The sequence below is a fragment of the Staurois parvus genome, unplaced genomic scaffold (genome assembly GCF_062004578.1).
Source record: "Staurois parvus isolate SC_StPar_1 unplaced genomic scaffold, SC_StPar_1.0 ptg000031l, whole genome shotgun sequence".
NCBI classification, from domain to species: Eukaryota; Metazoa; Chordata; class Amphibia; order Anura; family Ranidae; genus Staurois; species Staurois parvus.
The window spans coordinates 7,621,638-7,636,714 of NW_028317827.1; the positions used below are offsets into that span (position 1 = coordinate 7,621,638).

The window sequence follows — 15,077 nt, forward strand, 5'->3', positions numbered from 1 at the left end:
GTGGGAACAGTTTGGGGATGGCTCCTTCCTGTTCCAACATGACTGCGCACCAGTGCACAAAGCAAGGTCCATAAAGACATGGATGAGTGAGTTTGGGGTGGAGGACTGGCCTGCACAGTGTCCTGACCTGAACCCAATAGAACACCCTTGATGAATTAGAGTGGAGACTGCAAGCCAGGCCTTCTTGTCCGACATCAGTGCCCGACCTGGAAAAATTGTCAAACATCCCCATAGACACAATCCTAAACCATGTGGACAGCCTTCCCAGAAGAGCTGAAGCTGTTATAGCTGCAAAGGGCGGGCCAACTCAATATTGAACCCTACGGACTAAGACTGGGATACCTTTAAAGTTCATGTGCATGTAAAGGCAGGCGTCCCAATACTTTTGGCAATATAGTGTATGTGACTTATTCCTCTTATTCTTTGGGGCTGTGGGATGTCTCTTATTCAGGGTTTTATTATTCTGCATTTTCAGCTTATACTAGTGCTGCAACTGTATGGTTGTTTATGCACTTAGTTTACTGTACTGCTCATTTTGGCTTCGTCCCTGTCAGGGCACTTTAGCCACTTTTCATTTTGTGTTATTCTTGTACTACTTAATATGAAATGATAAAACAGGTTGCAAAAGAAATACAGTAGAAGCTCTGCGTTGTAGAGTAATGTGATGCTGTGGATCTTGTTCAGAATGAATAGGCTGTCTTAACGCAGTGTATGGAAACATGCGAAACAGTGCACATTAATGCAATGTACTACAATGCTAAGGTGGGAAGGAGCTCAAAGTAAATTCTGTTTTTGCACGTGAAGTCATGGATGGTATCTACCAGCGTGGTAGTGTGATTTCCAGTTTACAAAATAGGGGTGGAGTATTTTTAGACTGAGGTAAGATTTCAGAGGGTGGTAGTGCAATGTACATCAAATATAGAAAAAAATTATACTTAATCAAATTATTAATTGCTTTGTTTTTTATATCGCTAGTAAGAGTTTTAGAATCCAAATTCATTCATTGCTTACTAACAGCGCTTTGCAGCTTTACTGCTACAGTGTGGGCCAACTGTACAGAATCTCTTATATATACGTGATTGCTTATTTCCAGGTAGGGGGCACATGCACACCTGCTGACCCATCTGTGCTGTCACTGGCTCCAGCACATTGCGATCAGTGGGTCCTGGCCAATGATTCATGACCAGGACCAGCTGATTGGTGGAGCAGATGACAAGAGAGAGATCTGTGTTGGTAAACACCAAAGATCTTTCTACTGACAGCAGGGATGTGCCAGTTTGTGTCTCCCTGCAAAGCAGAGAATAAAACCCATCACATCCCTTAGTAAAATCAGCACACAGTAAACTCATAAACCCTTGCTAGGCACACAGCTAACTCTTTGATTGTCCCAGATGTTAACCCCTTCCTACCAAGTATCAGTACAGGGACAGTGCATATTATTAGCAATGATCACTGTATTAGTGTCACTGGTGATGTCAGTGTCAGTCAGTTCCCACTCAGTGTCAGTTAATGTCAGATTGCCTACCGCACTATCACAGTCCTGCTATAAGTCTCTGATCGCCGCCAATACTAGTATAAAAAAAAAATTCCAGTATATATATACCATCATTTGTAGATAACTTTCACACAAACCAATTAATATACACTTACTGGGATTTTTTTTACCAAAACATGCAGTAGAATACATTTTGGCCTGAATTTATGAAGAATTGTATTTTTTTAAAAAAATTTTATGTTTTATAGCAAAATTAAAAAATATTGTTTTTCTCTCAAAATGTTTGTTTTTTTGGTTATATAACAGAAAACAAAAACCTCAGTGGTGATCAAATAGCACCAAAGGAAAGCCCTATTTGTGTGAAAACAATTACAGAAATTTAATTTGTGTACAGCATTGCATGACCGCATAATTGTTAGTTAAAGTAGTGCAGTGCCAAATAGCAAAAAATAGCCTGGTCATGAAAGGGTAAAATCTTCCAGAAATCAAGTGGTTAAAGTGGTTCTAAAGCCTTATGTTTTTTTACCTTAATGCATTAAAATAAACCTTCTGTGACCATGATCCCTCCTTAGCGCACCTTATTCTATATGTAGCACTACCCCCTTAGGAGTTGCTGGATGATTTTTGGGCTCCCTGTTGCTCTGGACCCCTTTGAAAGACCAACCCCTACTGACACCAGAGTAAACTTTTAACCGGATAAATCATCCTCAAAAAGTAAACTCACACACTGATTGAGATGACCTGGTAGGAGATTTATAGCAACTTCAAAATAGCTTGGTTATACAACATAAACAGAACTGGCATGTGCAGAGTCAGTTACTACTTGTGTCAATTTTAAGCAAAGAAAGGAAACAACACTTATCATAGAGTCTCAGTTAGTGTTGGCAGGCCTGCTTTTCAGAAACAAACCCAATACATTCAACCGTAGGTGGCTTTACAGTCCCCAGTGAGCAGCAAAAACTATCGAACAGGTAGACTAGCTCACCTTGGCCCTGAGGACCTAATGAAAAGGAGATGAAATAAGGAAAAAATACCCCAAAACAACCAATGTTCTGTAAAGGCAGTGAAGAGTCTTCTGCGCGCATGATGGGGCCTAGTTGATGCACAGTATGAAGAAGTATGAATTATGGTTCTCTGAGAAACAATGCAGTAAAGGAAAGTAATAACAGCACTCCCCCCCCCCTCGAAGCAGCAATTGACTGGTATAATGTTCCTTTAAAGCAGTGGTGGGCAACCTTTTTTTTCAACTGAGCCAAATCTCGCCAAAACCACGATTGAAATTTATTTTGAGAGCCACATTTTTAAAACTGAAAATACATCTCCCATATAGTAATTCATCCCCCATAGTAATTTTTCCCCCATATAGTAATTCATCCCCCATATAGTAATTCATTCCCCATAGTAATTCATCCCCCATATAGTAATTCATCCCCCATAGTAATTAATCCCCCATATAGCAATTCATCCCCCATATAGTAATTAATCCCCCATATAGTAATTCATCCCCCATATAGTAATTCATCCCCCATAGTAATTCATCCCCCATAGTAATTCATCCCCCATATAGCAATTCATCCCCCATATAGTAATTCATCCCCCATAGTAATTCATCCCCCATAGTAATTCATCCCCCATATAGTAATTCATCCCCCATATAGTAATTCATCCCCCATAGTAATTAATCCCCCATATAGTAATTCATCCCCCATATAGTAATTCATCCCCCATAGTAATTAATCCCCCATATAGCAATTCATCCCCCATATAGTAATTAATCCCCCATATAGTAATTCATCCCCCATATAGTAATTCATCCCCCATATAGTAATTCATCCCCCATAGTAATTCATCCCCCATATAGTAATTCATCCCCCATAGTAATTAATCCCCCATATAGTAATTCATCCCCCATATAGTAATTCACCCCCCATATAGTAATTAATCCCCCATATAGTAATTCATCCCCCATAGTAATTCATCCCCCATAGTAATTCATCCCCCATATAGCAATTCATCCCCCATATAGTAATTCATCCCCCATAGTAATTCATCCCCCATAGTAATTCATCCCCCATATAGTAATTCATCCCCAATATAGTAATTCATCCCCCATAGTAATTCATCCCCCATATAGTAATTCATCCCCCATAGTAATTAATCCCCCATATAGTAATTCATCCCCCATATAGTAATTCATCCCCCATAGTAATTAATCCCCCATATAGCAATTCATCCCCCATATAGTAATTAATCCCCCATATAGTAATTCATCCCCCATATAGTAATTCATCCCCCATAGTAATTCATCCCCCATATAGTAATTCATCCCCCATAGTAATTCATCCCCCATATAGTAATTCATCCCCCATATAGTAATTCATCGCCCATAGTAATTCATCCCCCATATAGTAATTCATCCCCTATAGTAATTAATCCCCCATATAGTAATTCATCCCCCATAGTAATTCATCCCCCATATAGTAATTCATCCCCCCTATAGTAATTCATCCCCCCTATAGTAATTCATTCCCCATATTAATACATCCCCCATATAGTAATTCATCCCCCCTATAGTAATTCATCCCCCCTATAGTAATTCATTCCCCATATTAATTCATTCCCCATATAGTAATTAATCCCCCATATAGTAATTCATCCCCCATAGTAATTCATCCCCCATATAGTAATTCATCCCCCATAGTAATTCATCCCCCCTATAGTAATTCATCCCCCATAGTAATTCATTCCCCATATAGTAATTCATCCCCCATAGTAATTCATTCCCCATAGTAATTCATCCCCCATATAGTAATTCATTCCCCATATAATAATTCATCCCCCCTATAGTAATTCATCCCCCATAGTAATTCATCCCCCATATAGTAATTCATCCCCCATATAGTAAGTCCCCCCTGTGTCAATTCACTTACCTTTGCTCCGCGCGTTCCTCTCGCCGTGTTCCCGCGCCGTTATGGTCTTCAGGGCGGACTGTGAGAGGAGAGGAGTTCGTCACGCTGCCCCGCCTACATCCTGGCTGCCCCGCCTACATCCTGACAGCTGCAGAGTCCTGACTTTTGGGGTGGCCGCCCGAGAGGAGGGAGGGGGGCGGCCGCCCGAGAGGAGGGAGGGAAGGGGAGGGGGCGGCCGCCCGAGAGGAGGGAGGGGAGCGGGCGCCCGGCACACAGAAGAGCCGCATTTAAGTTTGTAAAGAGCCGCATGTGGCTCGCGAGCCGCAGCTTGCCGACCACTGCTTTAAAGCATTGGTCAATGGTGAATCTAAAGCAACAAGTGGTTAAGATGGCAAAAGTGATTGTTGTCCTTTCTGAACTTCAAAACTATTGGCACAATAGGAAAAGGCCACCTTAAAAGAGTGAATGCATGATGGTGATGACAGCGGTGGTTCAGTTTGTGGACTGACTGTCCTGCTATTAGCTCTGATGATAAGGCTGTGTTAATTTTGGTCAAATGATAGCAGCTGAAGGAACTAGACGGCAATGTCTAATAACTGTGCAATGTCCGCAACTGTGTGCAGGAGAATAGCAAAGGTGGAGCAGGTGTCAGTGTTCCCTGTCCTTGATAATGCTTGGGTAGGTGGCGAATTCTGGCGGTATTTCTCTCTCCTTTGATAAGGACTCCACGCATTCTCTGGTCCCAGCTGCAGCATTCCATCCTGTCATGTTTCACATGACTGTCATACACCTATAAGTGTTCTTTGTATTTTGTCTCTGCTCCTCCCTTTCCTTTGGTTTAGTTCATGCTGTATAGATAGTCCACCCTATTTCCCAGAAAGGCATTTCAGCTTCAAACCTCATGTCATGAAGCAGATCACATTATGATCTTTTGACCTATCTGATGTTCATTGTTGTAAGATTCTCTCAGTTTATGGAATAAACGTTACAAGATCTACAAGGTGTCATCTGATCGAATCACTGCCTGTGTTATTCAACTAAGATTGGAGTTATCGCTATCTCATCACATCTCTAAGTTACAGATATCACACTTTCAGTGCTTAGATTGGAGAGACAGAACACATCCGGTCACCTGTTAGCAGATTAGCTTCTTCCATAAGGTCAGCGATCAGCAGAGTCTCCTTGCCTCCTTTCTCTCTCTCTTTCCAATGCCTGGTCCGGTCCTCCTGCAGTCAGCACACTCCTCTCTCCAGATCCCTCCCCTCTCACTTCCTGCCTAATCGCTTTCATGTATATATGCCTCCGCCCACAATCCAGCTCCTCTGGGAAATGTAGTTTTCTTTACTACACTGCTCCTTAGTTAAGTCCTGTGGTTCAGCATACAAATTCCATGGGTCTGCTCTACAGAATGTGAATGCCACTATTCTACAGAACATTGCCATCTGGTGTTCATTTTAACATCCTGCATCAACACCTGTAGCAGGGTGTTACATATACATACCTGAGGCCGATCTTGATCCAGCTCTGTGCCGAGAGCAGTAGCTCTTTTCTGTCTCTCTCCTCACAGAGCAGATTGATAACAGTGGGAGCCATTGGTTCCTGCTGCTATCAATCATATCCTGTGATGAGTGAACTGGGCAGTGGCAAGCCACACTGCCTGTGCCTATAGATGCAGGCAGCATGGCTCGGGATCGAGCCTGCACAATTGCCCACATGGGAAGCAACTTCCTATGGGGCACTTGCAGATGAAGAGGAGCCAGGAGCGCCAGCAAAGAACCCCGGAACAGGAGGATCGGGGCTGTTCTGTGCAAATCCATTGCATAGAGCAGGTGAGTATAACATGTTTATTATTTAAACAAAAAAAAGGTTTATAATAACTTTAAATTAGCTTCCAGTAATTCTTACAACAGTACTGTCAATTTAACACTGGGTAGTTGCTAACAGGAGGTGAAAGCAGAGTGGTGACCTCATTGGTGCTGATTCTGCATTATCCAATCAGCAAGCTGAGGATTCTTTGACTTCAAACTGTATTGTTTAGAGTGGGACTAAAGTCAGAAATTAAAGTATAATTAAAATAATTAAAGACATTTTTTTTAGCTTCTGATAGAGTGGTGGGGTATTAGAACCCTGTCAGGTTTTCATTGCTGGCTGTGCCCCCGTTAGAGAAATTCACCAGCTATTTTTGTCCTGTTTACCACTATCACTGACAGTGAAAGAAAACCCCAAATTTTGGTTTGTCTCCAGAACAGTAGAAGGAAAATCTTCCAATAGAGACACTAGTTTTTGCAACCCTGGTGACAACCAGAGGTTCCATCACTTTGGGTTGATTCCTCTCACTTCCTGTTTTGGCTATGGGACAGGAAGTGAAGGGAAATCTCCACAGAGGGACACAGATGGCAAAAATTACCTAACAGAGATTATAACACTCCCTTAAGCTGACTATAGATGACTTGGGTGGGCTGTTTGGAAAAACTGAGTAGATCCCCTATCCGCACAAGCGAGGTGGATGGAGGAAACCTCCCGCTGTGCTTTTGTATTCTGACAGCGTGACTCCTCCAAAGTCACAATACACTGATCAGTGCTGCAGCTGATTGACTGAAAGCACTGATCGAGCAAATATACATTCACTGGCCACTTTACTAGGTACACATAACTAGTACAGGGTTGGACCCCCTTTTGCCTTCAGAACTGCATTAATTCTTTGTCGCATAAATTCAATAAGGTGTTGGAAACATTCCAATATGCTCCATATTGATATGAGTTACTGTTGCCTTGCTATCATCTCGAACCAGTCTGCACATTCTCCTCTGACCTCTGACATCTACAAAGCATTTTTGTCCACACAGCTGCCGCTCACTGGATATTTTCTCTTTTTCGGACCATTCTCTGTAAACCCTAGAGATGGTTGTGCATGAGAATCCCAGTAGATCAGCAGTTTTTGAAATACTCAGACCAGCCCATCCGGCACCAACAACCATGCCACGTTCAAAGTCACTTAAATCCCCTTTCTTCCCCATTCTGATGCTCGGTTTGAACTTCAGCAAGTCGTCTTCAACACCTGTAGATGCCTAAATGCATTGAGGTGCTGCCATGTGATTGGCTGATTAGCAATTTGTGTTACCAAGCTATTGAACAGGTGTACTTAATTCATTGGCGGTGAGTGTATACCAATAGTCCTGCTTGAGAGGAGTCAATCATTAGATCGACTGCTCTTGAGCAGGAACAGCCATAGATGGATCCAAATTTGGGTCAGCTGAATTTCGATCCATATATAGCCAGCTTCACTATATCCAAAATGTTTTGCTAGATGAATATTTGAAGTAAGATAATGTATACTTTACCATATATGGGACAGTATCCCCATTTTTTGTGCTTGTCAAAGGACACAGTAGTGGCACACCATGGCATTCCTTCAGGTTTTCCATCGGTAGTACATTCATGGAACCAGCTGTTTTGGAACTTAAATGGAAATACACACGGCTTTCCCTTCGAATTCCCTTTAAGAGTAAAGATTTCTGAAAGACAAGGTGAGAAGATTAAAATAGGCAACACAAGTGTAATTGATAATTATTACACACCACAAGGTAAAATTAAATACAGGACTATATGTCTCCAGAATTTTTTTCTTCATTTTCTCATTAAGGCATAGTGAAGAAAATACAATTCTAAGATTCTAACACTTTAGAGTTGTCCCCAGAAGAAGAGGTAAGGAGAAATCTTCCAATAGGGACATCTGGACATCTGTCTAAAGTCGGCCATACATGGATCAAACTTTGGTATGTTCAGCAGGGACAGGCTGAGTTTTGAACCATGTATGGACATACAACTTCCTGTACAACAACCTGTACAACCTCCCAGTCCATACATGGATCAAAATTTGGCCAGTCCCTGCTAAGCTAGACAAATTTCATTCCATGTATGGCCAGTTAAAGATGGGGAAATCCCTCACTTTGGGGGATGTACAACTTCCTGTTGTACATCTAGAACCCAAAGTGAAGAGAAATTTCTTCAATGGTACACAGACAGCAAAAAATAAACTGGTATGGGTTCAACCTTTCTCTACTTTATCCAAAACTAAAAAAAAAAGTTAAGGCTTTACATATACTTTAATAAGAAATTTCAAAGAAAGAATGCAATTAAAGTCTAACTCCAACCATAACTTTTGTCCTAGGTGTGTTAAGTTTTTACAGCTGCCTGTATACCTGTAGGAAGATTTCATCCCTTTCAATCTTTGTACTTGGGACCACTGTCACAAGCCGTCACTGACAGGAAAAAGGGGACATTTCTTCAACGGGGACCAAGGCTAGATATCCATCACTAGAGCCTATAGGTTCTAATTTGGCTTAGAATATAAAGTCTTATAGAAGATAAAAAAATCATGTGGCTTATAACTATACAGGTGAAATCTGACTCTTTGCCTCTGGGGACTGTAGGCACAAGCCTACTGCTCTCAATGGTAAATCTGGCTCTCAATGGGAGAAAGCAATAAAAAAGTAAAAGTCTTCCAGCTCTTTTCCACATTACCAAAAATTAGTCATTATTGTTGTCCGTTTCTCTTTGGAGAGTTGTCTTCCTTCTTCCTGTTTTATACACACTAGCACAATGCAGGAGCATCTTATTGTGAGATTTTTGATCCTCAGCATTGCCAGGATCATGCTGAAAGAACTGTGATGTCATCCACATCTAGGTGCTGTGGGCAGAAACTAGTTTTAAGGTAAGTATATTGTTAAGTTGAGATTGTGATGTCACCACCCCTCTTCTTGACTTTGTCCAATCACAGAATGACCTATATTCATTGAAAAAATGCAAGACATCCTAAGAATGGTGGCAGTGCCTAGCAAGCAACCCCCTGTGGTCAGTGTGGAGAGGAGAAGAAGCTCACACAGAACCCCAGCAGGATACAGAAGACTGTGGCTATCAGTTTAGTAGTGCTGATCTTTGTCAGCTTCCCATCAAGAATTAGATATGCATACTTACATTGAGCCAAGCTGGACCAATGTAAGTATGTGTAGCACTACCCCATTAGGAGTCACTAGAGATTTGGGTCCCCCTATAGTCCTGCACAGCCAGGCAACACACATTTCCTTCAGACCTTGTACAAAGGAGACAGTAAACAGTCCATGAGCTTGTTTTTTTGGGGATTTTATTAAGGAGTATTGAACTTGGATGGGGTAGAAGGGTGTATGGGATGACCAGGGTAACTGTAAACTGAGGACAAACGACTTAACAATTATGTACAAGTACATTAGACAAAAATCCTCTTCTTGGAGAGCTATCCAGCCTCTCCTGGTGTACCTCCTTAGATGCCAGATGAAATCTCCTCTTTACCCAGCTACCTGAGGGAATGCTTGGGCAAGGGGGCCCAAAATCTGCCACTTTGGAAGCAGCAGTTCCAGATGAGGGCTAGTCAGGTTTCCCACCAGAATGTCCTCTCCCCTTATTTGGACCAGGGTGTATGGGATTACTCACTCAATCCTCTCCTGAAAACTTTGGGTTGGTGGCTGCCTTCAGGCCTTTCGCTGGGCTGGCTCCTTCCCTGCTTCTCAGGTTGTCCTCTCTCTCTGGGGACAATTGAGGATAAAAGATCTTCCCTTCCAGCTCCTCCGCCTATTGGTAGGCTATTTTCCTGGACCCCCTTCCAAGCTCCTCACTCCAGCCTGCTCAATCCATCTTCCACCTGAACTCTCCTGCAACTGAGCAGGCTCAGGCACTCTTAAGGGCTGTCCTGACCCCATGCAAAGGCTCCTGCTTGGGAATTGGCCAGGATCCCTTAAAAGTGCCAGCTCCTTCTCACCCCCACCCACTGAGTTCTAGAGACTTCTTCAAGTCTCTAGATCATGGGGAGGTATCAGTGAGCTGATCTGCAGGGCCTCTCAGCATTGACCCAAATTTGAACCTCTGACTATTTGTCCCTGGCTGCTACTCAGCCTTCTAACTAAAAAATAATAATAATCTAGCTCCCATTCAGCTAACTAGCAGGGTGCTACATATGGAATAAAAATAATTCCTGGAGTTCAGTTTTAGAGCTCAGTTACTTTTTGTTAATAATAGATACATATTTTAATGTCTAAAGTTTGGCTATAATCTTACTTTAAGAGGAGACACCAACATACTGACAACAGAGTATATAACATGCTGGCTTGGTGTATTATGCTAGATGCCTGGCTTTTTTTTTTCTCAGCCAATGACCTGCAACAAGCATGCAACCAGTGAAGTCAGAGTTAGTCGGAACTGGTGAACAGCATACGTTTTCCAGGACAATGTATCGAAAAGTATTAAAGCCAATGAATCGACAAGGCAGCCAAGAAAATGGCTTCTTTAAAAGGACAGAACATCAATGTTTGCCTCTTTATTTTTGTCCTCACAGGTTCCCTTTAAGCAAGATCAGTATACATAATTAGGCTGCATCCCCTATCTTTACATACTAAATGTGGAAATGAGTTTTCTGTGTGAAAATTTTAAAAGTTAAAAGTCACCTTGGAATTTGTAGTCACATAAATTGTCACCGAAAGATCCATAACCTCTCCATTTATGAAATAATTCTTTGCTGGCAGTCACTTTTTCTCCAACAACAGCAAGTTTGTAATAGTTGATGCCAATCAGAAGGCCATTGTTGCATTTCCAGCTCAGGGTGTGCTGGTCAGAATCACATTCAACCATTGCTAGGGGCTCTGTGGTATATTGGAGGTCCAGTCCGAGGCACTTCCTGCTTCCAAGGTTGTAGAGCCGCTGTCCTGTACCCCACTTCCATAGCGTGTCATTATTAAAGGGCTCACAGCTTGACAGAAAAGGACCAGATTTGTTTACCGAAATGCACAAATGGTTCTCTCTGCTTTCTAAAACGAATAGATCTGGACCTGCAAAAATATATTTATTTAAGCATATCATATGCATGTAAACTCAATCTGAATGACATTTAGCTTGCTAAAGCAGAAGTCATAAACAATTGGCATTTTTTTTAAATAAAATATTATTTTCAAAACCTTTTTAATAAAAAAATACATCTATATATATATATATATGCTGTATATATAATAAAATATTTGAAAAATTATATATATATATATATATATAAATATAGTATATATACACACTTTTATATATATATATATATATATATATATAAAATTAAAAAAAGTGTGTGTATATATATATATATATATATATATATATATATATACTGTATGTATATATATATATGTGTGTGTGTGTCTACAAGCAGACAGATACGCTTGCACAGGGGTGCGGGAAGGCACATCAAACAATTATACAAACTTTGGTATTTACTTCCTGAGCTATTACACAACAATGTACATCCAGCAATGAGTTGACGGCGTGTACAGTACATTGATATATATTGCTGTGTGTTGCACTCACTGTATGATGTGGAATCTGCAGGACTGGAAGGACGGAAGAGCCCAAACACGAGCAGAAAGCCAAGCGTACTGCTAATCAGTGTGTGGTAACTTCTTGCTGGAGTCATGACTTGTGCAGAATTGGATATCACAGGGCTATGTTCTCATACCGGAATGTAAAGCTTCTTCTTGTCTCGCATAGATAGGCAGAGGGTTGGGAACAGTTCTGGTATGTGGGCTGGTTTATGACTTTTTAAAGCTCTTGCTATAGGAGGTTTAGGAGGAAGGGAGGCTGGACTGTTATTTCAGAGCTCCTGTCGGCTGACTTTAGAGCAAAACCATTTTTAAAGTCTCTTTTAGAATGTATGAAGCAATCTAGTTGTTCACATGTTCCACCTGACAGCTGACCCCTATTTCCAGGGCAATGTCCAGAGTTTCTATTTGTGCCCTAGAATTTGTCCTTGCTCTTTGAGTTTTGAGTGCACAAATATTTTATTTGTATATGTATTGAACTACAAAAGCAAAAAATTAAAAAAGCAAAAAACAAAAGCAAGCATAACAAAAAACCCATTTCAAAAAAGTAGCATATTTGATGGACCACATGGTCTTTCTGCCATGACTCTTTTATATTTCTGTATTTAAATGAACAAGAGCTTGGTTTGCTTGTTTCTGCACCTCAGATGGGAGCGCAGAAGTGTATGCACACAGCGATTGCAATCCCTGATCTTGCTGATTGTTTCGTTTTGTTCCAACATTGAACACGTTCGCGTTGGATAACCTAATAATTCTGCCCTTCTGTTCCTATAAGGTGCGCTACAGAATGCAGATGCCAACATTTTACCCAAAGTATAATTAAGCCCTGATTCAAAACATATTGCCTACGGTTTAAGGCCCCATTCATATCTGCGAACGAGGCTGTTAGCGATTAGATGTGGGAGACCCAGCGCGGGTTCCCAGAAATTAGTTCTGGGCAGAAGTCCCATTAAAAACAATAGAATGCTCACAGCTCCTGTAGTGCATCACGGACACTCGCATGTAATCTCTCAAGCAGCGATTACCTGTAAATGATTGGCCCTGAATGCAGACTGTGTGCACCCAAGGTTAATCATTCACAGATAATCACTCCATGAGCGATTACAAGTAAGCAGTTGTGATTAGTTGAGAGAGCTGTCAACCACCCATTGCTTTCAATGGGGCTTCCATCTGCAGCTAATCATTGGGAACCCCTCTGGATTTCCCACATCTAATTGCTCATGGCCACATTTGCAATTGTGACTAGAGCCTAATACTTGTAGGCAGGTGCAGTCTATGTTCTCCACTGTAGGTGGCACTCGACCACAAGTGGAGAGGAAGTCAGGGGAAACAGGGTTTCTCAATGATTTCCTAGTCTTGAAAGCAGCTTTATGGTTGGCTACACTGCATTCAGGTGACTCCTGGCAGCCATCTTGGGTCAGCAGAGCCTTTATAGATCCCTGCCCCTGGGTTTTGGCACGCTTTTGCAAAGTGGCCACTGCAGGGAGAGAGTCCACATCTATGAGGAAAAGTGGTTAGCTACAGGAAAATGTTCCTAATGAGTAAGGACAGCATAGGGCTCTGCCATGATTTGAGGAAGCTCCCCATTGGGACTGGATCAGCCAGGTCACAATCAGCCCTCTGAAACAGACACTGTCGATACATAACCTTCTTACTGGCTCTCTGCATTTGAACTGAACTGTGAGTGTTTTCCGAGTGGTATTCTCCTGCCTGGGGTATTTGTAATCTGACATTCTTCTCAACACACGTTCCTCGTTTCTTTCAACCAGGCTTTCTGTCTTTACTGCCGCCGCACCACACTGCACCTTCCCACATGCTATTCAAACTGCAGCTGGTTAACAAAAAATAGGTTTTTATAAAGCCACATGACAATTCTTCTCTGGTGGCTACCTATTCATAGATGTCTCTCATACATTCGAAAGCTAGGGTGTATATTATACTTGTTAGTAAATTATGTACACTGTAGCCTGTACAGGGGCGGACTGACAACTCATGGGGCCCCCGGGCAATAGGGGATCATGGGGCCCCTGTGTCCTTGCTCAAACTCAAAAAAGCCTATGAAAAAGGTACCGGGGCATCTCATCCCCCTACTAACCCCGGGCCCTCGGGCAGTGCCCGAATTTCCAAATGGTCAGTCCGCCCTTGAGCCTGTACATACCTGTCTGTGTACATTGCAGATGTAAATTCCATAAATGATAGTATTTCCTTGTTTGTCCACAATCAGTGAACTGGCATATTTGCATAACGTTTAGTAAATCAGGCATGAACCTATCACTTAAGGCTAGGTTCACATCTATGCAGGTTGCAGTTGATGTGTTTTTTCAAAAGCATTTTGTGGTGCACTTTGAACATGCTATTTTTATGCATTTTGACGCGTTTTGCGGTTTTTTTTTTGGCTAATAGGAAAGTATGATAGTTCTGTTCATACCATGTGACTTCGATGCAACTTTGATGCTACTCGATTGCCAGAGAGAGTAAAGTCGCATCAAAGTTGCACTACATTAACAGAACTGTTGTGCTTTCCTATTAGCCAAAGAAAATGCGACTTTGAATACCTAAAGTTTCCTGCACTATTTTGATGTGACTTTGATGCCACTTGAGTGCCAGAGAGCGTAAAGTTGCATCAGAGTCACAGTACGTGAACAGAACTGTCATACTTTCCTATTAGCCAAAAATAAAGCAAAATGCATCCCTTGCGTTTTTGGTACAGAGCCATTGAAGTCTATTACATGCAAAACACAATCTGCTGCGGGAAAAAAGTCCATGACCTTTTCCAAAAAATGCGCTGGCTCAAAAGGCACAGATGTGAACTAGATCCATAGGAAACCATGTTAAATGGACTGTAAAACACGTAGTGCAGCGCTAAAACTATATGAACTATAAACCCAAGTAACAACAAAGATATAAATATAACTGCCTGAGGCTAAAAATAACTGGTGAAGCCTTTAAGATAAGGACACTTAGTATATATAATGTCCAATCAAAACATGCAATAGAAAATTGAATAAATGTTCAGTATAGGTGCAAGAAAAAAATATTCAGGATTGGTGACTCTAATGTACCCAGTGAAGTATATAATCTGGTGGCGTGGAGGAAAATGGTAAAAGTGCGCACTTACCAGATGCGCAATTTACATGCGCAATAATATCATCATATACACCAGAGGTCCCCTCTGTCCTGGAAAGGATGCAGCCTGGAATGGGTAATTTCTTCCTTGGGTATTGTTAGTGGGATGTCGCCTCTAGAGGTCCCCTTAATAGGTAAGCTGCGGTGGGGGTCAGCAAT

General features: G+C 41.6%; 1 protein-coding gene across 1 annotated transcript in view; it reads right to left on the reverse strand.

Annotated features, from left to right (window-relative positions):
• The window catches only part of PLA2R1 (phospholipase A2 receptor 1), a 123,259-nt gene extending 111,308 nt beyond the window's left edge, over positions 1–11,951 (reverse strand). Inside the window, exons 1-3 of the mRNA XM_089659898.1 lie at positions 11,782–11,951; positions 10,881–11,261; positions 7,746–7,919 (exon numbers count right to left, since the gene is read on the reverse strand). Coding sequence (XP_089516024.1) covers positions 7,746–7,919; positions 10,881–11,261; positions 11,782–11,887 — 661 coding nt within the window. The 5' untranslated portion in view covers positions 11,888–11,951. The remainder of the gene's footprint in view (positions 1–7,745; positions 7,920–10,880; positions 11,262–11,781) is intronic.
• Positions 11,952–15,077: the final 3,126 nt, after the last annotated feature.